At 41.8% G+C, this 27,612-nt stretch overlaps 1 protein-coding gene across 3 annotated transcripts in view; it reads left to right on the forward strand.

The window, feature by feature from the left end:
* The window catches only part of LOC112230789 (microtubule-associated serine/threonine-protein kinase 3), a 177,950-nt gene that overhangs the window by 44,618 nt on the left and 105,720 nt on the right, over window positions 1-27,612 (forward strand). For 2 of the 3 annotated variants that reach the window (XM_024397078.2, XM_024397079.2), the window contains exon 3: window positions 2,119-2,243. In XM_024397078.2, the coding sequence (XP_024252846.1) occupies window positions 2,119-2,243 (125 nt within the window). Of the gene's footprint in view, window positions 1-2,118; window positions 2,244-13,540; window positions 13,771-27,612 lie in introns of those variants that run through there. The other variant, XM_024397082.2, reaches the window with a different exon arrangement.

Below are 27,612 nucleotides of genomic sequence, written 5' to 3' on the forward strand. Positions count from 1 at the left end.
ACCTTGTTAATCTTAGGATTCTACGTAGGAAACGTCTCATCAACATGCCCTGTACTGTAGCGTCTCTGGTCTTATAAGTGTATTAACTTTCACTGCTGCCTCTTGTGAGCCCTTGCCGTTTTAGGGCCTTCAGCTCTGTTTCTCTAAGGAGAGGAGGAGGACAGGATTAGTTCATTTCTGTGAAGCACTCAATGTCATTTGTTATGGTATGAATTTGCATTGATATCCATTTATCTGTGCAAATGGTGTGAGTAGGCGACCGGTATCCTCACAGCGTGAATGTATCCCTGGTCTTTTTAACACCCAAAATAAAATCAGTCAATTAATCAGTCAGTATTTAAAATAAAGATAAAGCACAATATCAACAGCTTTCTTTTTCTCTTTTAATTTGTACTTTTCTCATAATATACATACAGTGGGGCAAACAAGTATTTAGTCAGCCACCAATTGTGCAATTCTCCCACGTAAAAAGATGAGAGAGGCCTGTAATTTTCATCATTGGTACACTTCAACTATGACAGACAAAATTAGGGGGAAAAATCCAGAAAATCACATTTGTAGGATTTTTAATGAATTTATTTGCAAATTATGGTGGAAAATAAGTATTTGATAAACAAAAGTTTATCTCAATACTTATACCCTTTGTTGGCAATGACAGAGGTCAAACGTTTTCTGTAAGTCTTCACAAGGTTTTCACACACTGTTGCTGGTATTTTGGCCCATTCCTCCATGCAGATCTCCTCTAGAGCAGTGATGTTTTGGAGCTGTTGCTGGGCAACACAGACTTTCAACTCCCTCCAAAGATTTTCTATGGGGTTGAGATCTGGAGATTGGCTAGGCCACTCCAGGACCTTGAAATGCTTCTTACGAAGCCACTCCTTCGTTGCCCGGGCAGTGTGTTTGGGATCATTGTCATGCTGAAAGACCCAGCCACGTTTCATCTTCAATGCCCTTGCTGATGGAAGGAGGTTTTCACTCAAAATCTCACGATACATGGCCCCATTCATTCTTTCCTTTACACGGATCAGTCATCCTGGTCCCTTTGCAGAAAAACAGCCCCAAGCATGATGTTTCCACCCCCATGCTTCACAGTAGGTATGGTGTTCTTTGGATGCAGTTCAGCATTCTTTGTCCTCCAAACACGATGAGTTGAGTTTTTGCCAAAAAGTTCTATTTTGGTTTCATCTGGCCATATGACATTCTCCCAATCTTCTTCTGGATCATCCAAATGCTCTCTAGCAAACTTCAGATGGGCCTGGACATGAACTGGCTTAAGCAGGGGGACACGTCTGGCACTGCAGGATTTGAGTCCCTGGCGGCGTAGTGTATTACTGATGGTAGGCGTTTGTTACTTTGGTCCCAGCTCTCTGCAGGTCATTCACTAGGTCCCCCCGTGTGGTTCTGGGATTTTTGCTCACCGTTCTTGTGATCATTTTGACCCCACGGGGTGAGATCTTGCGTGGAGCCCCAGATCGAGGGAGATTATCAGTGGTCTTGTATGTCTTCCATTTCCTAATAATTGCTCCCACAGTTGATTTTTTTCAAACCAAGCTGCTTACCTATTGCAGAGTCTTCCCAGCCTGGTGCAGGTCTACAATTTTGTTTCTGGTGTCCTTTGACAGCTCTTTGGTCTTGGCCATAGTGGAGTTTGGAGTGTGACTGTTTGAGGTTGTGGACAGGTGTCTTTTATACTGATAACAAGTTCAAACAGGTGCCATTAATACAGGTAACAAGTGGAGGACAGAGGAGCCTCTTAAAGAAGAAGTTACAGGTCTGTGAGAGCCAGAAATCTCGCTTGTTTGTAGGTGACCAAATACTTATTTTCCACCATAATTTGCAAATAAATTCATAAAAAATCCTACAATGTGATTTTCTGGATTTTTTTTCTCATTTTGTCTGTCATAGTTGATGTGTACCTATGATGACAATTACAGGCCTCTCATCTTTTTAAGTGGGAGAACTTGCACAATTAGTGGCTGACTAAATACTTTTTTGCCCCACTGTACATTACTGTACCTGCTCCTATACGCCTGTCTGTAGTGTAACTACTGTTGTCTGTCTTGTACAGGAAATGACCTGCTCTCTATAATGTAACTACCATTGTGTCTTGTCCTATAGGAAAGTACCTGCTGCCCTATGTGTCCCCCCACCAGGCATGGCAGACCCCCTCAGAGAACTCCAACCTGGTGCGGATGCGCTCCACCACCTTGGGGAAGTCAGCCCCCTCTCTCACCTCTAGTCTGGTGAGAAGTACATCCTGTTAATGAACTCCCATGATTCCACTACCACATTATTTGTACCACCCTGCTCTTATGTTGAGACCAGGATATTGTTAATCAGATATTTGATCGGCGTATTAATCAGACATTTCTATTTTTTATACCTTTATCTGAAAGTAGTAGTGATTAATATTTTGTCAGAGCCGTAATATTCAGGTCCTTGATTATAAACAAACAGTACGCAATCTATGATGATTTCAGAAAAATAAGATGATTCTGTGATGGAGATCTGTCTGAGATCTTGATTGGAGCAGATATAGTCTAATCCCTCAGTCTGAAATGCCACTCACCAGTGACTAGTCTCACTTTGACCTTGAGCATCAAAGAGCCTTTAAGTCAGACATCACCCATCTCCTGTATTCTTTCAGATAACAAAAGCGATAGCAAGCCCAGATTTCCTTTTGATGGGGAAATTATATCGTCCCATCCCATTTCAAACGAGTGAAACATAATTGAAATTTGAAGCTAAGCCAATTATGTCCATCTATGAGATCTCATTCCAGTCCAGAGGTTTTATCTTTTTGTGTTTATTTACCTGGACAAATGAGAAGGTGTGTACTGTCTCTACCTTGCTTTCCAATCAAGGTGCTTAAACAAGGGAGAAAACCAGACATTTGGAAAACCGTTTTCAGTCATTGTGTTTGTATAAAGTTTTTTTTTACAAATCCCAAATCATGTAATCAGATTTGCTGTCATCTGGACGTGGAGATTCAGAGAAGATTGAGCGAATCCTATCTAATCTGTGTGGGTGTTTCTGTAAGCGAAACAATTTACCGTGCTGCATTACAGACAGCGGAGACTATGTTAAACGTGCTGAATATTTCTCTACACTGGAGGGAGCCACTGTGCTGTTTTGAGTTTGATCCACATTGTCTTACTGTGGACACATTTAGTATTTGTGAATCAGAATCAATGTGCTTCTTCAATCTACAATGTATTGTGGGGGATAAAATGAATCTAGTATTCTCAATGTATATGAATTGAAAGAGTATTCACACACTATTTGAGCTTTTCACACTCCTATATTTGTATTTATATTCATGATCATACTCACAGGATACCTCTTATCTTTAGGAATGACCTTTCTTCCCACTGCTGTTTATGTCAGCATATGATCAGATAAAGTATTTGACACACGGACATACTAACAACCTTTGTGTCTGGGGCAAGGTAAGGCATGTGCAATCTTCAATAATCAATGACAAAAATGATGATATTGAGTAAAAGTTCAACAGGACTTTACCCAAAGACATTGAATCCATAAGATCAGAGTGAGGTCTCCATTTCAGATCGGAATGTTTGGCCCTCATAATATAGTTTCCCAATCCTGGTTACTGGTGACCCAACGGCTTAGTCATCAGTCCATCAGGTGTCCATCAGGTTCCCATAGTGTCTTGTCCCCATATTATCAGGTCCCCATATTGTCAGGTCCCCAGAAAAGACTAAATCCCATATTTTCAGGGGCTCCCGAAAGGCGCTGTGGTCTAAGGCACTGCATCTCATTGCTAGAAGCATCAGTACAGACCCTGGTTCGATTCCAGGCTGTATAGAAACTGGCCGTAATTGGGATCCCCATAGGGTGGCAAACTATTTCCCCAGCGTCATCCGGGTTTGGGTTTGGCCGGGGTAGGCTGTCATTGTAAATAAGAATTTGTTCTTAGATAAATAAAGGTTAAATAAAAAAAAATATATAAAGTCTAGTTCCAGAAAGTCTGAACCCTGTGTTGTCAGGTCCCCATAACGTCTGGTCTTCAGAAAGGCCCCATAAGGCCAGGCCCTCATCCCCTAAGGTGAGTGTGAAGATGTGGGTGGAGAGCCTCTCTGGAGGCTGCCACATCTTATTAGATTCTCCTCAGACCCTGTAAACAGACCCCATATAGCGAGGGCTGATTGAAATTAATTATTCCAGAGACCAGGGTCAATAAGGCACAAACAGTCATTACACTGGGCCGAGAGAGGCGCCGCATTTTCATCTATTGTCTCTCATGGGTTGCACATTTTCTGTGAGTTTGTGCAGGCATGTGAGAGTATATGTGTGTGTATGCGCATGTTTACGTGGGCATCTTTATGTGTTTGTGTGAGTATTTGTGTGTGTTGTCTGATTTGCGTGTAGCTTGGTATCAGTCCACGACAGGACGGATGGTATCGTTGATCCTTTTTCGGTCTATTGGAAATGCCTCCATGTCTATCTAGCCTCCCTGAAGAAATTCAATGCTGCTCGCCACCGCTTACGGACAGCCAGGCGTGGACATACGTTGACTCGCTGACGCACGACCACATCCTAATAGCATATTTTGGAGCAGATAGTGGTGTATTTGAACATTTTCAGGGGAACACCATTTATTAGAGTTGTGGTACATATTTGACCTTGGGAAAACAGTATATCGAGAGAGACAAACATAACGGTTGCTAGGCTCTGAATGGTTTGGTTTGTTGCCAGGGACGTTTTCATTGTTTTTGTTTCTTTGGTTGGTCTTTTGTTTGTCAGGGACCATGCACAACTTGTTGCACCAGAGATTGATTTCTTTGGGGGGGGCAGATGATTGTGGATCATTGGTACAGAATTCCAGATCACGAAATTGGAAAGGTAGAAAATGTTATTAACCAGGTTCCTTTTGGGGATATAAAATGTGTGCTCAAGGATCAGTAGAGGTAGAATAGAATGTGTGTTTGCAAATGGAAGGCATCTTGAGTTTTGGGGACTTGAATGACAGCTAGGGTTTCACCCAAACTCACCCATCTGGTACGAAAAGTAACTGATACAGATCGTTCTGCACCGACTGAACACACTAGGTAATTCCTCTCAATTCATTTGGATGAGTTTATGCCATCGTTCCCTCCAGAATGAACCTGAATCATGTGTGTCCCTGTGACAGCAGGATGTATCCGTTAGCTATCACTATCGCTGACACCATGTGACCCGCGGTTGTCTTGCTAAAGTTGAGATGGCTTTGTTCCATCAAATTAAAATGTCACTGCAGCATCGGACTGTCTGGCCCCAGGGACTATTTTGTTACACAATTTTTATATGTGAAAACACAACATCCTTCTCATAATCATATTCCGTTCTATTGGCAGATCCTGTTAGGGCAGCCCATCTCTGAGCCATATATGATGTATCTAAGGTCTATCTTTATAATGTGCTTTGGCCCATGAATCTCGTGCTGACATATGAATTTTTCAGAGGAGAATATAAATGATCAGAATCATTAGACCACACACAAATACTTCTCGAAAGGGTCATCGGAGTGTGAAGTGCTAAGTTCTCATTTGAGAAGTTCAGCAAGGTGTCTGGCAGCATTTTGGTGTATGAGACGATGTAATGTGAGCAGATTGAGAGACGTCAAAAGCATAACTTATTCGTGTTTTAGGAGGAGGTTGATTTGGTCTGTTTTGATTCAGTTTGGGAGATTATTGGAATGTGTGATAATGATGATGACTTGTGCTGAATAATTAACATACATTTTCCCTACTCAGTATTGTTATTGTACAGCAATGATGTTAGAAGGCAAATCCTCAAGCTATCCTCTACATTTTGTATTCAAACATCTGTTTCCCAGTGGGTTCTGGTTGTTATTCATTACAAGGCAGATTTCCTACCAAGAGCCGGATTTTGCATCAATTCTGTAAAATATTCCAGAGTTTACCGTGAAATATGGCAATTAACGCAACAATTTTTATGCATTTCTATCCACAGTGGTTCCTTGTTATTCACTAGTTGAATAATCAGTGGTGCGTGGTATTGGCTTACAATAGGTTATATTCCTTCTCGATTGTTGTCTGGGGACGTCAGACTGAAAGGCTGTGTTTAGACAGGCACTCCAGTTCTGATATTCTTTCCACTAATTGGTATTTTGACCCATCAGCTTTTTACATCAGATCTTTTGCAGCACTGATCAAAAGACCAATCAGTGAAAAATAATATCGGAATTGGGCTGCCTGTCGAAATGCAACCTAAGTCGTCATGTTCTTAAAGCCACACTAGAATTTTGGCCCCCTACTCTCAAAGTCTGGCCCATCCTCATCACCTTCCATCCCCCCCAGTGCCAGCGCAACGACTTATCTCCCTCTATCAACCATGCCATGCTCCCTGCCTTGCAGGTCGGCTGTTATTGCTTTCTCTCTTTTCTCGTCCTTCACGCTTTTCTGTCATGCCCCCCGGGTGTGCGGGTCTCTATCCCTTTTCGCATGGCACATCTCTTTTGACTATGATTAGGTTTGACAGTAAATCAATACGTTTGTCCTGGCCTGATTTGTAAGATTGTCATAATCCTGATGTTGTGGCTTTGTGGACTCCAATTCCCCTTCTTTATTGTGGTCACTGATGTCCTTTGGAGATAGCGTTTCTCTCGTTTCAGCTGCATTGGGTCTGCAGAGGTGATGTCTGTGCTGAGGTTAGACAGATTGGACGACAGGAGAGTCCAAGGTGTGCTTTGTTTAGTGTTTGTGTACATGCTTTCCATTATACCGGTTCCCAATTCTGACACCAACTGTACTTACTTTTAGCCAGACAGCGAGGAATAATGCCAATGTGAAGGAACACAGTACTAGCGTTTTATAGTTCCTTTCTTTTCTACAGTAAAAGTAAGCACTATGAACCATGTTCATATTCACGTCGAGTGCAGCTACCTATGTGTTGAATGCTTGTATACACATATCTTCCCCTGTCCTTTTAGTCCTATTCTCAAGATCACCTTCCAAGGTCGTATCAAGCCAATGATCTCACATATCCAGTAATCTTAGATACATTACTGTCATGTGACATGTCACTGTGTGTACACACATGCACAGAGGGCGCGGTGTAAATGAAAAACTGTCAGTCTTGATGAAGTGGCTGCAGTTTGCGATATCAGATTCCTGTCAAACTGCAGGGTATGACGTTTCTCTGTTTAGGGATTGTAATATAATATTAAGCCGCAATGTGACATTGTTTCCCTTTTTGTGAAAGAATATGAAATGAAAAGACTGGTATCACAGTTTGTAGGTGACTCCTGGAGGATTCCCTGGCGGACTCAAACTGACAGTCTGTTTCATATGTTGAATGCATTTATCAAAGAACATAACATAGGCCTCCTGGTTTCAACTTCTGACACCAACCTATGTACTTTTAGCCAGAAAGCGTAATACAGAACAAGAAGGTTGTCTATGATTTATTTCAACCTTGAGGTGTTTTGTGTGAATGTTTGTGCACCACATTGTTAAAATTAGAAGACACGTGTGTATTAAGCTTACGCCTTGGCCTTTCAATAGTCAAATGAAGGTCAAAAGGCTGAAATGCAAAATAGATGCCGAAATAAACCTGGTAAACATCTCACAGCCCTCACAAAACAAATACCAAATCAGTTATAATCGTAAAATATAAAAATACAGAAGCGTTTGTTAGAAACAACAACAAGAATAATGACAATTTCAAAAGCTTCATTAAAAAAGTCGATATAAATCCAAATTAAAACAGCAGCACGAAAACAGGAATGAATACTTTTTATTCAAATATTATATACATTTCCTAAAGAAAGGGGCACAAGTTTGGAATGTCTTCTCTCCCCCCTCCTATTTGCATTGGCAATTGAACCGCTTGCAGAAAGAATTAGTCAGTACCCAAATGTAACTCGTGTCATTATTTGCAGATCTCCTGATATACCTGACCAATATTGATTTTTTTCTTTTCTTTCCAGAAGTCTAAAATCTCAGTAAAAAGAAAAAATAACTCATGACCTACAGCAATCCTTTTAAATGTACTACAAAAAAAGATCATACTTAGGATGCTTAAGTGACAACAAAAAAACGAATATGTAAAGATAACTATCCGATTACTCAACAGTATGAAAGCAGAACTAATTAAATGGAACAATATTGCCATAAATCCAACAGGTAGAATGAACCTCTTCAGAATGGCATGGCTGTTAAAGTTGTTATACTTATTCTCTGTAATACCAATTAACCCACAAGTATACTCGGCCCTAAGACTTTATATGGGCAAATAAAACTCAGAAACCCAATGGGTTGGACGATACTTTTTTCGTCAATCGTCAAAAAAAAAAAAGTATACTTTAAAAACTGGAAATCAACCAATCCTCCGCCGTTAACACAATAGCAAGGTCAAATGGTTTATTATCTAAATGTTGAAAGTGCATTGGCGATGGACAAAATGGTGCTGTTTGAGGCCATGTGGCAGAGAATCAAATAAATTTTATTTGTCACATGCGCTGAATACAACAGGTGTATCCCTTACAGTGAAATGATTACTTACAGGTCCTTAACCAACTATGCAGTTTTTTAAGAAAATACCCCCCCCAAAAAAAAAAAGATAGATAAAAAAATTAAAAAATAATTAAGAGCAGTAGTAAATAACAATAGTGGGGCTATATACAGTGGGGAGAACAAGTATTTGATACACTGCTGATTTTGCAGATTTTCCTACTTACAAAGCATGTAAAGGTCTGTCATTTTTATCATAGGTACACTTCAACTGTGAGAGACGGAATCTAAAACAAAAATCCAGAAAATCCCATTGTATGATTTTTAAGTAATTAATTTGCATTTTATTGCATGACACAAGTATTTGATCACCTACCAATCAGTAAGAATTCCGGCTCTCACAGACCTGTTAGTTTTTCTTTAAGAAGCCCTCCTGTTCTCCACTCGTTACCTGTATAAAAGATACCTGTCCACACACTCAATCAAACAGACTCCAACCTCTCCACAATGGCCAAGACGAGAGGGCTGTGTAAGGACATCAGGGATAAAATTGTAGACCTGCACAAGGCTGGGATGGGCTACAGGACAATAGGCAAGCAGCTTGGTGAGAAGGCAACAACTGTTGGCGCAATTATTAGAAAATGGAAGAAGTTCAAGATGACGGTCAATCACCCTCGGGCTGGGGCTCTATGCAAGATCTCACCTCGTGGGGCATCAATGATCATGAGGAAGGTGAGGGATCAGCCCAGAACTACACAGCAGGACCTGGTCAATGACCTGAAGAGAGCTGGGACCACAGTCTCAAAGAAAACCATTAGTAACACACTACGCCGTCATGGATTAAAATCCTGCAGCGCACGCAAGGTCCCCCTGCTCAAGCCAGCGCATGTCCAGGCCCGTCTGAAGTTTGCCAATGACCATCTGGATGATCCAGAGGAGGAATGGGAGAAGGTCATATGGTCTGATGAGACAAAAATATAGTTTTTTGGTCTAAACTCCACTCGCCGTGTTTGGAGGAAGAAGGATGAGTTCAATCCCAAGAACACCATCCCAACCGTGAAGCATGGAGGTGGAAGCATTCTTTGGGGAGGCTTTTCTGCAAAGGGGACAGGACGACAGCACCGTATTGAGGGGAGGATGGATGGGGCCATGTATCGCGAGATCTTGGCCAACAACCTCCTGCCCTCAGTAAGAGCATTGAAGATGGGTCGTGGCTGGGTCTTCCAGCATGACAACGACCCGAAACACACAGCCAGGGCAACTAAGGAGTGGCTCCGTAAGAAGCATCTCAAGGTCATGGAGTGGCCTAGCCATTCTCCAGACCTGAACCCAAAAGATAATCTTTGGAGGGAGCTGAAAGTCTGTATTGCCCAGCGACAGCCCCGAAACCTGAAGGATCTGGAGAAGGTCTGTATGGAGGAGTGGGCCAAAATCCCTGCTGCAGTGTGTGCAAACCTGGTCAAGAACTGCAGGAAACATATCTGTAATTGCAAACAAAGGTTTCTGTACCAAATATTACGTTTTGCTATTCTGATATATCAAATACTTATGTCATGCAATAAAATGCAAATTATTTACTTAAAAATCATACAATGGGATTTTCTGGATATTTGTTTTAGATTCCGTCTCTCACAGTTGAAGTGTACCTATGATAAAAATGACAGACCTCTACATGCTTTGTAAGTAGGAAAACCTGCACAATCGGCAGTGCATCAAATACTTGTTCTCTCTACTGTATAAGGGGTACCTGTTCTGAGTCAATGTGTGGGGGCACCAGACTTGAGGTAGTTGAGGTAATTATGTACATGTAAGTAGTGTTATTAAAGTGGCTTATGCATAGATAAGAGAGTAGCAGCAGCATAGGTGGGTGAAAATAGTCTGGGTAGCCATTTGATTAGCTGTTCAGGAGTCTTATGCCTTGGGGGTAGAAGCTGTTCAGAAGCTTCTTGGACCTAGACTTGGCGCTCCGGGACCGATTGCCTTGCAGTAGCAGAGGGAACAGGAGCTGATGCTGGAGATGGGGGTGTGAGCATGTGGGTCTGGGCAGGGTTGATGTTTGTGTGATGTTGTCGTTTGTATGTTTTGTATTGTTTTTAAAAAGAAAAAAAGGCCAAAATGCAATCACAATAAACAAACAACACTTTCCAAGCACAGAGTTTTATTTCATCTTAACAATTATTTCTTGAACATCTCAGACGCACCTGCAAAGCAACCTCTACTGTAGATGAATGCAAATAGCGTTTCACTTTCTTGCGTCTTTCATATTCAAATCCAATCTAATTGTATTTGTTACATGCACCGAATACAACGGGTATATAGACCTTACCGTAAAATGCTTACTTTACAAGCCCTTAACCAACAATGCAGTTTGAAGAAAAATAAGAGATGTATTTACTAAATTAACTAAAGTAAAAAATAAGAGCAACAATAAAATATTGAGGCTGGGTAAAAGTACAGAGTCAATGTGCGGGGGTATAGGTTAGTTGAGGTAATTGATGTAATATGTACATGTAGGTAGGGGTAAAGTGACTATGCATGAATAAACTGAGTTGTGTGTTTTTTTTTCTCCGTTTGTCTTGATCATGTTGAGGGAGAGGTTGTTGTCCTGGCACCACACTTCCAGGTTTCTGACCTCTTTCTTATAAGCTGTCTCATCGTTGTTGGTGATCAGGTCTACCGCTGTTGTGTGGTCGCAAGCTTAATAATGGTGTTGGAGTCATGCTTGGCCAAGCAGTCATGAGTGAACAGGGAGTACAGGAGGGGACTAAGCACACACCCCTGAGGGTTCCTGGTGTTGAGCATCAATGTGGCAGATGTGGTGTTGCCTACCCTTCCCACCTGTCAGGAAGTAAAGGATCCAGAGGGTCCCCCAGGTGTTATTGGAGGGATTGGTGAGGGATTGGTTCCATTGTGAGGGATTGGTTCTTTAAGGTCATAAAGTCTGCTTTTCTTTCCCACTGAGGAATTGACTCCAAAGGACTGGATGTATACACAGATATAATGTCCGGCTAAGCTTTCACTGTAAATTATGTGTATTAGGGTCTCTTTCTCCCAATCTCGCTATACTCCTCTCTCTCCACAAGCCATGGCCCTCCTCCTGCATTAGCTTAGATCTGCAGGCCTCCTCTTGCTGTGATAAACCCAGGCAGGGCAGAGGGGTAACACAGGCCTTGGGTCCCTCAATCAGTTCTCACTGCTGGCTCTAAGCGTACTCCCACCAAAACCCCTCTCCTCTCCCCCCTAAATCTTTTCTACGTTCTCGCCTCCTCGCCACTCGAGGAAATGGGCTTAGCTGCCCACCTGCCAGGAGGAAATTAGATACAGAAACTCCCAAGGACTTCCTGTTGAAGTAAACCTGTGGCCATGGGCCCCTTTCTCCCAGAGCCAGTGGTAGTGGCATCCTCACACAATGCCCGCCATTCTCACTTCCCCCCCATAGGGCTATGCTGATTTATTATATGGGTCCTCTGAATAGCCGGGAAGTTAGTTGTTGTTTCCCCTTTTGCGTTTTTGTCAATTAAGTAATTTCCAGACAATTGAATCCACCTTCTGTGGAGGTTTGAACGGTTTAAGAAAGAAAACAAAAACAGGTCTGATTACTCCAGTGCCGGCTGCCATTTTCAATTCTCTGTTCCTCATCAGTGACAGCACAAATTACTGGCCGTCCAGCTTCAGTGAAACACTGCTCTGTTCAACAGACGGTCAGAGAAGGGGAAAGTTTACATGGCAGTCACCTGTCTGACCTTTAACACTATTTTTTTTCTCTCTCTCCTCAGCCAACTAGCCGTCACTCATCCATGCTCAATAACAGAAATCATTTCTGCTTGGTTGGAGACTGGGAGAATGTATGGGGTGCTACTTAATATTCACAGAGTAGAGTCACAGCAAATGGAAATGAGGAAGGGGGGGGGAGAGAAGAGAGGTGGAGAAGCAAAAACAAAAAAACACAGGACTGAAACTGACTGTGAAATTGCCGGATGGAATTGGCATGATGGCAATCGTAAACCAACCTATTGATCTAAATGCTAATAATTCAGAGCGGGGCAACTGTGGTGTTGCGACGACAGCGAGGTATAGCATTGGAGAAGAGGCTCGGTCGGTTACTTGCTGAGTACCTAGGAGTTTATGTAACTTATGACGGAGACCGCCAGGAAAGAGATGACGGAAATGCATGAAATCACCGGAAATTGACAGTGGATATGCACTTACAGAATGTCCTGCTTACAGCTGGTTGTAGAGGAGTTGCCTGAAGCAGTGGAGTTGTTCTTGATAGCAGCACGGTAATAATCAGCGCTGTTTTTTTGGAGGAAAGCCCCACAATAGCCACCTGCAGTATTATATCACTATGAGGGATGGAGTCCCAGGGCAGCTGTAGCAGCAGTGCCTCACCACTATTATTGTAAATCTCTTTTTTTAAATTTCTCTCGCTCTCTCCCCCACCACCCTATGTCCCCCTCTTTCTATCTCAATCTCTCTCGCTCTCTCTCTTTTTTTTCCCTTCCATCTTTCTCTCTATGACCTTCAGATATATTTTGCCCAGGAGAGAGAAACTGGAGGAATAATGACTCATTTAAAAGCCGTTGAACAGTAGAGGCCACTTAGCGTATAGTCCTGGCTGCTCTCTGCCGATGGACAGGCGGTCAGGACAGGATGCCAACTGTATTGTTTGAATAGAGAGGAGGAGAGCAATTCGGGGCAGGATATCCTCTACTTACGTTTCATGGTGACTTAGGGCGCCACAAAAGCGTGGCTGCTCCGCTCGGGTGGAAATGACTGAGGCACAGCTAGGGCACCCAGTCGCCCCTCAGTCCCAATGCTGAATTAGTCCTGCCTCCCTTGCTCCCTCTGTCTCTCTCTTCGATTCTCTCTCCCCCTCCCTCACGCACTGACTCACTCACATTCACACACACACTCTCTCTCCCCCACACACTTATTCATATTCACTCACACTGCTACTCTGTCTCTTTCGCTCTCACACACACACACACACACACACACACACACACACACACACACTGTCCTGAAGTTAGAGGGGTGAGAAGAGGAACAAGAGAGGGAGGTGTCAGCTGACTGCCCCCCTCCAATCAGATAAGTTCTGATGTTGGTGTTTAGCAGCTGCTAAGATCAGAGTTGGCGTGAGGGAAGGGAAGGAGGGAGCAGGAGAGAGAGAGAGAGAGAGAGACTGCTATAGGCAGCTAGTCAGTCAGTACAGCATGGCTATGCGCCGGTAGGGAGGCATCCCAAGCTCTGTAGCATGGACGAGTCCAGCATTCTGAGGAGACGAGGGCTACAGGTAGGGAAATGGAAACTGGTGTGTGTGTGGAAACTGGTGTGCTCTGACAGGGAATGTTGCTTCTGTACAACAGAGCACAGTTCGGAGTTTCCTACATTTTGTGTTAGTGATGCATAATTTCGGGCAGTAGTTTTGAAAGTAGTGCTCACCAACTGAAACCGGTCTCTGAAAATTGTGCACAATTCTGTACTACGTTATCCGTTTGACATGATGCGTTACGTCCTGCAAAAAAAGAAAGATGTGTGTATATGTCATTTTGCAATTTGTGCGATGTGTTAGGAATTCCAATTCGTACAATATGTTACGAATTTGTAAGTGCTTAAGATCCCAGAAGGCACTTGGCAGTACGGGGTGTTTGTGTGGGTTGCGTCTCTCTCTGTGTGGGAGCTGCTTACCTATTCACAGAGCTGTGTTTGTGGTCTTGCGTTGTCTGAAGATGTTTCTGTTCTTAGGTAAATGTTCTACAGCGGAACATTTATGTACGTCATGATTGACAACGTCATTGTACCAATGCATATCCACTCTTCCAGTTTATCTATTCTCAAACTTCTGCCTCGATTTGTCCATATCTCTGCACACATTGTAAGAACAATGGACAGAAACTAATGTGAATTCTTCTGAATCATTTTGATTTCTCTATTGCCTTAGATTTGATGTCTGCTGCATGACATTAGTGGTATAACCTGCCTGGGCTGCTGAGGCTGTATTTTCCTACCTTTTCAACCCATAATGAAAAGAATCATGAAAATCAAATATGAATCTTGTATGGCATAACATATTACTTTAGTTGGTATACATTTGTGTATGTGTTAACTTAAATGCCTGATATGACATTCACAATTGGATACATGATTGTGGTGAATTTCCTACACGGAAATGCTTTCCTTATAGATCAATATATATTTTTTTAAACGTGACAATTTCTATAAGAAATACACAATATTTGTATATACATTTTAAGGTATGCGTTTCCATGGTTAAGGCTGGGCAGCACCTCCTACTGGATTGCTCTACTTATCTTTGGTCTTCCATCCAGGGTTTTAATGTGCTATCATGAGAACTAAATAGTTGTTCCTCCTCCCCCTCCTGCTTTCCTCCTCTTCTTCCTGTCCCTCCTCTCCTCCCCTTCATTCTGCTTTCCCCATTCCTCCTCCTCCTGCTCCTCCTTTGCTTCTTTCTTCAATAAGTGTGACGTTGCGTGCGTCAATGACTTCCGACGGTGGTATGCAATTGCTTTGAAATGTCCCATGTATGAGACCTTCGAAGGCTTTGCGTACATGTCTCGTATGTCTTTAAAAAAATGTTTAAACAATACATGCAACAGCTTGCTATTACTATGATCCAAGTACTATGACATTCGTAAAATTTAACGTACATGTCTTGTATGCTTTTTTTAATATAATACAACATTTCTGTTATGTCTAAATGTTACCCACCCAAGTCCGATATTACAAGAATCTTCTCTGAACCTTGTAAGTGTTTTTGCTACCAAATACATATTTTCCATATGGGGAGGCTGATTGATCCTGTTGTCTGAAGAGCTGTCGACCAGCCTCTCATTGACTTCTTTATGATAATGGAACAGTAATCGAAGCTTGTGCTCTGCGGACAGACGCCTTGATAAACTATTGGATGTGTGCAGAGTTGCCCTCGTCCAGTGTACTTTAGAATGCCTGATTGCACTTATCCCATAACAGAGAGATTTGAATGGGGTACGGTCACCTTAAGCAAGCACACATTTTCTTAAATTCAAACTGTAGATTTACCTTGTGTTGAACACAACAGCAATACTCCGTTATCACAGAGAAATACTTGGTGAATAGCTCAATGATACCAAATGAGAGTTCCAGGGTAAAAGGGGATCCAAAATGACTCTGAACTGTTGACTAGGATGGGAGAACCAGATTTTTTTTTAAAATAAATTCCAAATTCCCAGTATGTCATTTTATGTGCCATTATTTTTAATTGGTCTGCACTCCACAGATGAATCAAAGCCGTAAAGTAGCTTTTATGCTCCGACATTAATTTCACTATAACAATTTTTATTTATGCTCGTTAGAGATTACATTTTACCCCTGTGCTTTTGTTTTAATTCTTTTAAATGATCGATAAAAGCCGTGGACGAAATGTAGATAACCAAATGATTGTTTCACAATTTAAAATACGAAGGTGTTTATTCACTTAGGAAAATCTAACTGCTGACATTTCAACATTTCAATCCAATATATATATTTTTTTATAGTCTTAATGACTTTCTCTATATTAGCCATGAAAAGGTAGTGTAATTGCCACGTGCGTTTTATCAGGTGCTCCCAAAGCTGTAATTATCCTCACAGTAGCCCGCTTATCTTCCACTTGTGCTTTGTTGCCGCCATTAACTTTAAAGGACACGCTACCTCCGTCCTTGTTCGTTGTTTCACACGGGCGACATTACGCCCAGTGCTCTTAAGAGAACCCTGTTAGACGTCAGCTAAGCCAAACAGAAAGACCTCTGTGGTGGAGGGAGGAAGCTCCATAGAGCACTAGTGTTATGGTTCAAATGGCAACGGGGAAGTTAGTTTGTCAGGGAAATGAGTGAGACAGAGACTGGCTCTCTGACTCCGAGCCTTGGAAGCAGGAAGGAATAGGGGGTGACATCATTTCACTGAGACTAGATGACGTTTACATTTTGGTGAATGAGAAGTGCATGGCCTTGTGCTATATAAATGCTGATTTGTGTATATACCGTATACAGTAAGTGGGGCTTTAAAGTAGAAAGTGATAAGTAAAATAATAACTCATATCTTTGTATCTTTGTATATTGAATATGCCACAGTTAAATGTTGTCTTTACTTTTAATTATTTTTTTTACATATGTCAATTGACTGGTATGGCGTGTGTGGAATGAATAATTAAGGTGGCTCCGGAAATGATGGTTTGATTGTCAACGTCTCAACAGAATCTCCTCCCAATGGTTCAATGCTTCTTCATCCTTCTGAGGGTAAGAAAACACACACCTGATTAAGTGAACTGCGGGTTGGTGGAACGTTAGACCACACTCCCTTCTTCATCCTTCTGAGGGTAAGAAAACACACACCTGATTAAGTGAACTGCGGGTTGGTGGAACGTTAGACCACACTCCCTTCTTCATCCTTCTGAGGGTAAGAAAACACACACTTGATTAAGTGAACTGCGGGTTGGTGGAACGTTAGACCACACTCCCTTCTTCAGATGAGAAATAAGTCACGAACGTTTAGCCACCGACATTGTACCCCCCTTTTGGGTTATGTAAATGTTTAAGGACTGCACATGGTATGTAAAGTAGTGTCACTTCCTCTCTGCATTTGTCTATTTCTGTCCTTGGACCTGACCCAACAAACAGACAGACACATCCGTAACATGGTTCACTTAGTGTAAACCCTACTGTCAGTGAGACTTACAAAGTGTGTACTTATTATTTATTTTACCTTTATTCAACTAGACAAGTCAGTTAAGAACACATTCTTATTTTCAATGACGGCCTAGGAACAGTGGGTTAACTGCCTGTTCCGGGGCAGAACGACAGATTTGTACCTTGTCAGCTCGGGGATTTGAACTTGCAACCTTCCGGTTACTAGTCCAACGCTCTAACCACTAACCACTAAGCTACCCTGCCGCCCCGCCCCTTATGCCCTGCTGTCTGTGAGAAACTACACGTTTAACAGTTATTTATGATGGATATCATGATTGTCAAATATTTACACTTTGAGACATGTTTTCTTGTCTACATTATTGATCAGGTGTCTTGGAGTACTGTGTGTGTGTGTGTGTGTGTGTGTGTGTGTGTGTGTGTGTGTGTGCATACAGTAAGAAATGACCTGTGAGGAGCAGAACACTTGAATGACAAGCACACATTCATCCAGCCTATCAATGCCCTGTATACATAGTAACTGCCTATTGAGTTACCTGGTCTAGTGTGAGGCTGTGACATTGAGGCATTGCCACAAGTGTTATAATGCTAAACTTGGATGGGTCTGCAACGGCACGTGTTCTTGAGAGAATGTGATCAATTTATTCCATTGAAGTCTGAATAACTGCAGTTTTCAAGGTCAAGGCTATTGTCTCCCACAGAGCGCTGGCGATTAAAAGCAATTGGGATGTAATACTCAAATCCTAAGTCTACAATAAGTGATAGCAATTTCAGAGCAATTTTATAGAGCATAGCGAAATAAAAATTGTCAAAGTGCCCTCAATTTCAAAATAGACTCAAATATCTGCGTGCCAAGAAAAGTATTAGGCTAGTTTGAATGAATACAGTAAAAAAAAGGCTTTAAGAATATATATTTCTGGACTTTTTGGTTATGGGAAATTATGAGGAATGCCACCCTACATTTCAGTCAGTTTCCCTCACTAAATCTCCCAGTGAATGTATGTAGGGCATTGTCCACAGAAGGTGGCCATAATTATAGTACAGAGGGCTAAGACACAAAGGTTTTCCTCTGTCGCTGGTCTCTCTCTCTCTTTGCTCTTAAGATGCTCTGCAGTCAGACTACAAAGTGAATAACAAAAACAGTAGCACCTTGTTGCATATGTAAACCATTTATTGGCGAGTTCTTGACTGTAATTGAAATAAATAGGCAGTTGAGTTGTTGTCTATTGGCTTTATAATTACATCCATAGGACCAGGCATGGTGCGTGAGTCTCTAGAGGTTTTCCCTGCATTTGTATCTTTCATTTAGCTCTGTTTTCACATGTATGCTTAATAAGAACGAATGGGGACCGGGCATTTCTGATGAGATGTTCTCTCATGTAATTGCTTTTTAGATTGAAGATCATCATTTTTTTGCTTGCTACCGAATGCATTATGTTGTTTATTAGGATTTCACAGTGAAGCTGTGAAACCTATTTTTATTCTCTGTATATTTTGTATAATTCTTTCTTTGACATGGTCAAATAACTCAATCATAGATTGGTAACTTTTTTTTGAAAAACTATAAGTCCAAATAACACCATTCGGGTATGTAGGTACATATCTTAACCAATTCCTTGGCTTTTCTCAAACTATGTTACGAGATGGCTGTGTTATTGATAATTCAGATTTGACTTGTCATTTTAAATTATTTGTAAATGCACTCCACAATGGCCTATCAACTTGACACTTTTTGAGGTCATCGAAGCCATTACCACAATGAAGCATGCTAAGTTTGGCATTGATATCTTACAAAATAAGCAAACTATCAACAATTCACTTTTTCACTTAACGCTAATGCATAAAATTTGCAACAAAATATCTTCTCAAGGACTAAAAGTCAGATTCGCTCCAAATTTGGTGCACTCATCAGAAAAAGTCTGTTGTTCGGTGTTTTCCCAGGTCAGGGGGCTCTTCAGCTGCGTCAGATGCATAACTGTCAGTTTCCATGCTAGCTGGGCAACACATGTAGAATTACTGATGTTAGCTGGGCTAACAACACATGTAGAATTACTGATGTTAGCTGGGCTAACAACACATGTAGAATTACTGATGTTAGCTGGGCTAACAACACATGTAGAATTACTGATGCTAGCACTGGATGTGCTCGTGGAAGCAGAACAACTTGTCGTCGACAGGTTTTGCATTCCTAAGTCAAAATGTCGGATAAAGCATATACTATACAGTATTTGTTCATCAACATCTTTATGCTTTTGTTAATAAAATAATGATAGACTTTCAATATGCAGATATTTATTTCAACTGCTGTACATCTCAGCTACATTTTAGTTGCACTTCCATGACCACGGGTAAAACCTTGCTGAGATGACCGAGTTATTTGTTGCGTTGTTGTATCGTCAGTTTCTCAAGCCACAACGTCTTGATGACCTCCACCAGCTCATCTTTGCTTGTAGGCTTGCCAATACACAACTCAACTGCTCAACCGCTCAACTAAATCTATTTATTTGGATCTTCACTTTTGCAGAAGCAGCAGCCACTATGCCTGGGTCCACAAAACATGGCACGTAACAAAACGCTGATAGATAGGACACATTTAAAAATACAAACAATACAACAACAACAGAAATATGTGAGTGTCTATGTTTGTGTGTCCCACCGCAGTCCTAGCAAATGGTCACTTTTTATGGACAGTGTATGTACTGCATTTGCTATCGGATTTGGTTACAGGGAAACGATGACTGAAATACAGGGTGGCTTTTTTTTCTTCAACACCTCAGTCCACATAGACATATTCCTCATCCTTTCCCATAACCTAAAAGTCCAGAAATAGATTCTTACAGCCTTTCCTACTGTATAAATTCAAACGTACCTGCATACCATGAATAGTTTTAGGTATTTGAGTCTATTTTTAATCTGTGGTCACATTGAGACTTTCGCCTTTTACTATGCTCTAAAAATGCTCCGAAATGGCTAACAATTACTGTCGACTTGAAGGAGTATTCCATCCCAATTGCTCTTAATCGCCTGCGCTCTGTGCGAGACAATTGCCTTGTGACAAACTTACGGTATGTGGAAATGTCACAGCCTCACACTAGACCAGGTAACTCAATAGGCAGTTACTATGTATACAGGACATTGATAGGCTGGATGTGTGTGTGCTTGTCTTTCGAGTGTTGTGCTCCTCACAGGGCATTTCCTTTTTACTGTATACACGTGCATGTACACAAGCTGTTTCAGGAAACCTGATCAATAATGTAGACAAACATTCAGTGACGTGTAAATATTTGAACATTTCTGAAATGTTTTATGAGATTAGAGAACCCACCACTGGCGTAATATGACTTTGCCACTGGTTCCAATCCATGTGCCAATGCCGTTGAGCGAACTACAGGGGTCTACATTTGTTGGATGAGAGATTTTTTTTTTCTTTTTCTGGCCATGCATACCAGTGGTGGGTTTGTGTGGAAAGAAAGATGCATATGCAGAAAATATCCCCATACCTACTGTAAAATATGGTGATGTTATGGGGCTGTTTTGCTTCCACTGGTCCTGGGGCACTTGTTAAGGTCAACAGCATCATGCACTTTAGGCAAAACCTGGTTGCCTCTGCCAGGAGCCTGAAAGCCACCAATGGATCTCCCAGCATTATAATAACCCCAAGCATATATCAAAATCCACAAATAAATGATTAATTGACTACAAAATCTAGATTTTTGCAATGGCCATCTGTCTCTGGATTTGAACCCCATTTCTCAAAATCCACAAATAAATGCATAAAATACAAAGGGCATGGTGATTTGACATACAAAGGGCATGGTGATTTGACATACAAAGGGCATGGTGATTTGACATACAAAGGGCATGGTGATTTGACATACAAAGGGCATGGTGATTTGACATACAAAGGGCATGGTGATTTGACATACAAAGGGCATGGTGATTTGACATACAAAGGGCATGGTGATTTGACATACAAAGGGCATGGTGATTTGACATACAAAAGGGCATGGTGATTTGACTTACAAAGGGCATGGTGATTTGACATACAAAGGGCATGGTGATTTGACATACAAAGGGCATGGTGATTTGACATACAAAGGGCATGGTGATTTGACATACAAAGGGCATGGTGATTTGACATACAAAGGGCATGGTGATTTTGCATGGTGATTTGTGATTTGATACAAAGGGCATGGTGATTTGACATACAAAGGGCATGGTGATTTGACTTACAAACATACAAAGGGCATGGTGATTTGACATACAAAGGGCATGGTGATTTGACATACAAAGGGCATGGTGATTTGACATACAAAGGGCATGGTGATTTGACATACAAAGGGCATGGTGATTTGACATACAAAGGGCATGGTGATTTGACATACAAAGGGCATGGTGATTTGACTTACAAAGGGCATGGTGATTTGACATACAAAGGGCATGGTGATTTGACATACAAAGGGCATGGTGATTTGACATACAAAGGGCATGGTGATTTGACATACAAAGGGCATGATTTGTGATTTGACATACAAAGGGCATGGTGATTTGACATACAAAGGGCATGGTGATTTGACATACAAAGGGCATGGTGATTTGACATACAAAGGGCATGGTGATTTGTGATGATTTGACATACAAAGGGCATGGTGATTTGACATACAAAGGGCATGGTGATTTGACATACAAAGGGCATGGTGATTTGACATACAAAGGGCATGGTGATTTGACATGATTTGACATGGTGATTTGACATACAAAGGGCAAAGGGCATGGTGATTTGACATACAAAGGGCATGGTGATTTGACATACAAAGGGCATGGTGATTTGACATACAAAGGGCATGGTGATTTGACAAAGGGCATGGTGATTTGATACAAAGGGCATGGTGATTTGACTTACAAAGGGCATGGTACAAAGGGCATGGTGATTTGACATACAAAGGGCATGGTGATTTGACATACAAAGGGCATGGTGATTTGACATACAAAGGGCATGGTGATTTGACATACAAAGGGCATGGTGATTTGACATACAAAGGGCATGGTGATTTGACATACAAAGGGCATGGTGATTTGACATACAAAGGGCATGGTGATTTGACATGGTGATTTACAAAGGGCATGGTGATTTGACATGGTGATTTACAAAGGGCATGGTGATTTGACATACAAAGGGCATGGTGATTTGACATACAAAGGGCATGGTGATTTGACATACAAAGGGCATGGTGATTTGACATACAAAATGGTGCATGGCATGGTGATTTGACATACAAAGGGCATGGTGATTTGACATACAAAGGGCATGGTGATTTGACATACAAAGGGCATGGTGATTTGACATACAAAGGGCATGGTGATTTGACATACAAAGGGCATGGTGATTTGACATACAAAGGGCATGGTGATTTGACATACAAAGGGCATGGTGATTTGACATACAAAGGGCATGGTGATTTGACATACAAAGGGCATGGTGATTTGACATACAAAGGGCATGGTGATTTGACATACAAAGGGCATGGTGATTTGACATACAAAGGGCATGGTGATTTGATACAAAGGGCATTGATTTGACATACAAAGGGCATGGTGATTTGACATACAAAAGTGATTTGCATGGTGATTTGACTTACAAAGGGCATGGTGATTTGACATACAAAGGGCATGGTGATTTGACATGGTGATTTGACATACAAAGGGCATGGTGATTTGACATACAAAGGGCATGGTGATTTGACTTACAAAGGGCATGGTGATTTGACTTACAAAGGGCATGGTGATTTGATACAAAGGGCATGGTGATTTGACATACAAAGGGCATGGTGATTTGACATACAAATTTGGGCATGGTGATTTGATTTGACTTACAAAGGGCATGGTGATTTGACATACAAAGGGCATGGTGATTTGACATACAAAGGGCATGTGTGATTTGATTTGACATACAAAGGGCATGGTGATTTGACATACAAAGGGCATGGTGATTTGACATACAAAGGGCATGGTGATTTGACATACAAATGGTGGCATGGTGATTTGACTTACAAAGGGCATGGTGATTTGACATACAAAGGGCATGGTGATTTGACATACAAAGGGCATGGTGATTTGACTTACAAAGGGCATGGTGATTTGACATACAAAGGGCATGGTGATTTGACATACAAAGGGCATGGTGATTTGACATACAAAGGGCATGGTGATTTGACATACAAAGGGCATGGTGATTTGACATACAAAGGGCATGGTGATTTGACAAAGGGCATGGTGATTTGACATACAAAGGGCATGGTGATTTGACATACAAAGGGCATGGTGATTTGACATACAAAGGGTGATGATTTGACATACAAAGGGCATGGTGATTTGACATACAAAGGGCATGGTGATTTGACATACAAAGGGCATGGTGATTTGACATACAAAGGGCATGGTGATTTGACATGGTGATTTACAAAGGGCATGGTGATTTGAGGGCATGGTGATTTGACATACAAAGGGCATGGTGATTTGACATACAAAGGGCATGGTGATTTGACATACAAAGGGCATGGTGATTTGACATACAAAGGGCATGGTGATTTGACTTACAAAGGGCATGGTGATTTGACTTACAAAGGGCATGGTGATTTGACTTACAAAGGGCATGGTGATTTGACATACAAAGGGCATACAAAGGGCATGGTGATTTGACATACAAAGGGCATGGTGATTTGACATACAAAGGGCATGGTGATTTGACATACAAAGGGCATGGTGATTTGATACAAAGGGCATGGTGATTTGACATGGTGATTTGATACAAAGGGCATGGTGATTTGACATACAAAGGGCATGGTGATTTGACATACAAAGGGCATGGTGATTTGACATACAAAGGGCATGGTGATTTGACATACAAAGGGCATGGTGATTTGACATACAAAGGGCATGGTGATTTGACATACAAAGGGCATGGTGATTTGACATACAAAGGGCATGGTGATTTGACTTTCGAAGGACCACTACCATGCACACACAACAACTGATGAAATATGAGCCCATCGAAATAGTGGAGGAGTGCAAATACCTTGGGCTATTCATTGACAAAAAGCTTACCTGGGATCAGTGTACTGACGCTATTAAAAAAAATAAATAGAAGGCCAACAGAGACTTGTTTTCCCTGCGGAAACTGCACTTTAAAAAAAAATGTTGTTCTAACCATCATGGTTCTCTTTTATAAGTAATTTGTTTAGAGCATTCTGTCCTACTGCTTGACCTGCTGGTTTGGGAATATCAAGGTTGCAGAGAAAGGTAGGTTGCGCACAATAGTCAGGACTTGTTGAAAAATCATGGGGCAGCAAGAACTGTCATCTCTTTACCTGGGCAGAGCCCTCCAGAAGGCAAGTAAGATAGCGGTTGACTCTTCCCACCCACTCCTCTGAAATCTAGCTCCTTCCCTCTGGCCGCAGGTACTACCTAAGGTTAAAAGAAATAGGACCAAGTTCTCTTTTATTCCGAATGCAATTCTGAAACTAGCTAAATGAATTGCCTCCCCGAGGACATTAAAGTTGTCTGAATTGTGTGACGACTCACACCATATAAGCACGAGCTGACAATAATTGACTATTTTTGACTACTGTCATATCAACATTTACACTACATGGTCGTCGAACATCTCATTCCAAAATCATTGGCATTACTACGGAGTTGGTCCTCCCTTTGCTGCAATAACAGCCTCCACTCTTCTAGGAAGTCTTTCCACTAGATATTGGAACATTGCTGCGTGGACTTGCTTCCAATCTGCCACAAGAACATTAGTGAGGTTGGGCAACTAGGCCTGGCTTACGGTCAGCTAACCCTATTGTCCCACCTCCCACACATGCGGTAACCTCACCTGGTTTAATTGATGTCTCTGGAGACAATACCTCTCTCATAGTCACTCAATGCCTAGGTTTACCTCAACTGTATTCACATCCTACCATATCTTTGTCTTTACATTATCCATTGAATCTATTCCACCGAGCCCAGAAACCTACTCCTTTTACACTCTGTCTGAACGTACTTGACAACCAGTTGTTATAGCCCTTAGCCGTACCCTTATCCTACTTCTCCTCTGGTGATGTAGAGGTTAATCCAGGTCCTGCAGTGCCTAGCTCCACTCCCATTCCTCAGGCGCTCTCATTTGTTGACTTCTGTAACCGTAAAAGCCTTGATTTCATGCATGTTAACCTTAGAAGCCTCCTCCCTAAGTTTGTTTTATTCACTGCTTTAGCACACTCTGCCAACCAGGATGTCCTAGCCGTGTCTGAATCCTGGCTTAGGAAGGCCATCAAAAACCCTGAAATTTCCATTGCTAACAATAACATTTTCTGACAAGATAGAACAGCCAAAGTGGGCGGAGTTGCAATCTACTGCAGAGAGAGCCTGCAGAGTTCTGTCTAACTATATAGGTTTGTGCCCAATCAATTTGAGCTTCTACTTTTAAAAATCCACCTTTCCAGAAACAAATCCCTCACCGTTGCCACTTGCTATAGACCACCTTCTGCCCCCAGCTGTGCCCTGGACACCATATGTGAATTGATTCCCCCCCCCCATCTATCTTCAGAGTTTGTACGGTTAGGTGACCTAAACTGGGACATACCTCTTAGAACTACCCATCCTGGATCCGGGAGAATTGTCATCAACTACACTAATTAGCATAGCGCAACGGTCAAAAAATATTACTAGAAAATATTCATATTCATGAAATATAGTGAAACACAGCTTAGCCTTTTGTTAATCACCCTGTCATCTCAGATTTTGAAATTATGCTTTTACAGCCAAAGCAAGACCGTTTGTGTAAGTTTATCGATAGCCTAGCATAGCATTATGTCCAGCTAGCAGCAGGAAGCTTGGTCACAAAAATCAGAAAAGCAACAAATTAAATTGTTTACCTTTGATAACCAACCTGCCCTCCAAATACACCTCTGCTGTCTTCAACCAGGATCTCAGCAATCAAGGCCTCATTGCTTGCGTCCTTAATGGGTCTGGCCACCCCTTAACGGCCACCCCTCATCACAGTCAAACGCTGCCTAAAATCACAGAGAGCAGGCCTTTCTAATCGACCTTGTCCGGGTATTCTGGAAGTATATGGACCTCATTATGTCAGTAGAAGATTCCTGGTTAATCTTTTAAAGTGCTTTCCTCACAATCTTAAATAAAGCATGCCCCATCCATTTTTTTTTAACCAGGAACAGATCAAGTGGGCCAAAAAAGTATTTAGTCAGCCACCAATTGTGCAAGTTCTCCCACTTAAAAAGATGAGAGAGGCCTGTAATTTTCATCATAGGTACACTTCAACTATGACAGACAAAATGAGAAAAGAAAATCACATTGGTGGATTCTTAATGAATTTATTTGCAAATTATGGTGGAAAATAGCTCACCCAACTACCTCATCCCCATACTGCTTTTTTGTTTTTCCTCCTTTGCACCCCAGTATCTCTACTTGCCCACAAATCTTCTGTACATCTATCACTCCAATGTTTAATTGTTAAATTGTAGTTATTTCGCCACTATGGCCTATTTATTGCCTTACCTCCCTTATCTTTCCCCATTTGCACACACTGTATATAGACTTTTTGTGTTATTGACTGTTTGTTTATTCCATGTGTAACCCTGTGTTGTTTGTCACACTGCTTTTCTTTATCTTTGCCAGGTTGCAGTTGTAAATGAGAACTTGTTCTCAACTGGCCTACCTGGTTAAATAAAGGTGAAATAGAAAAAAATGTAATCCCAAATCTGTTCAATGGAGTTGAGGTCAGCGCTCTGTGCAGCCAAGTTCTTCCACACCGATCTCGACGGTATGGACCTTCTGTATGGACCTCGCTTTGTGCATGGGGGCATTGTCATGCTGAAACAGGAAAGGGCCTTCCCCAAACTGTTGCCACAAAGTTGGAAGCGCAGTTCATCTAGAATGTAATTGTATGCTGTAGCGTTAAGATTTCCCTTCACTGCAACTAAGGGGCCTAGCCCGAACCATGGAAAAAACTGCCCCAGACCATTATTCCTCCTCTACCAAACTTTACATTTCGCACTATGCATTGGGGTAGGTAGCGTTCTCCTGGCATCCGCCAAACCCGGATTCGTTAGTTGGACTGCCAGATGGTGAAGCCAGATGGTGAAGCGTGATTCATCACTCCAGAGAACGCATTTCCAATGTTCCAGAGTCCAATCGCTGCAAGCTTTTCACCACTCCGGCCGATGCTTGGCATTGTGCATGGTGAGCTTGGGCTTGTGTGCGACTGCCCGTCCATGGAAACCCATTTCATGACGCTCCCAATGAACCGTTCTTGTGCTGACATTGCTTCCAGAGGCACTTTGGATCTCAAGCTCACAGAACGGGACCGCAGAGTGCTGAAGTGCGTAAAAATCGTCTGTCCTCGGTTGTAACATTCAACACTCACTACATGATTCTGTTATTTCATA

This window comes from Oncorhynchus tshawytscha, linkage group LG33 (genome assembly GCF_018296145.1).
Source record: "Oncorhynchus tshawytscha isolate Ot180627B linkage group LG33, Otsh_v2.0, whole genome shotgun sequence".
Lineage (NCBI taxonomy): Eukaryota > Metazoa > Chordata > Actinopteri > Salmoniformes > Salmonidae > Oncorhynchus > Oncorhynchus tshawytscha.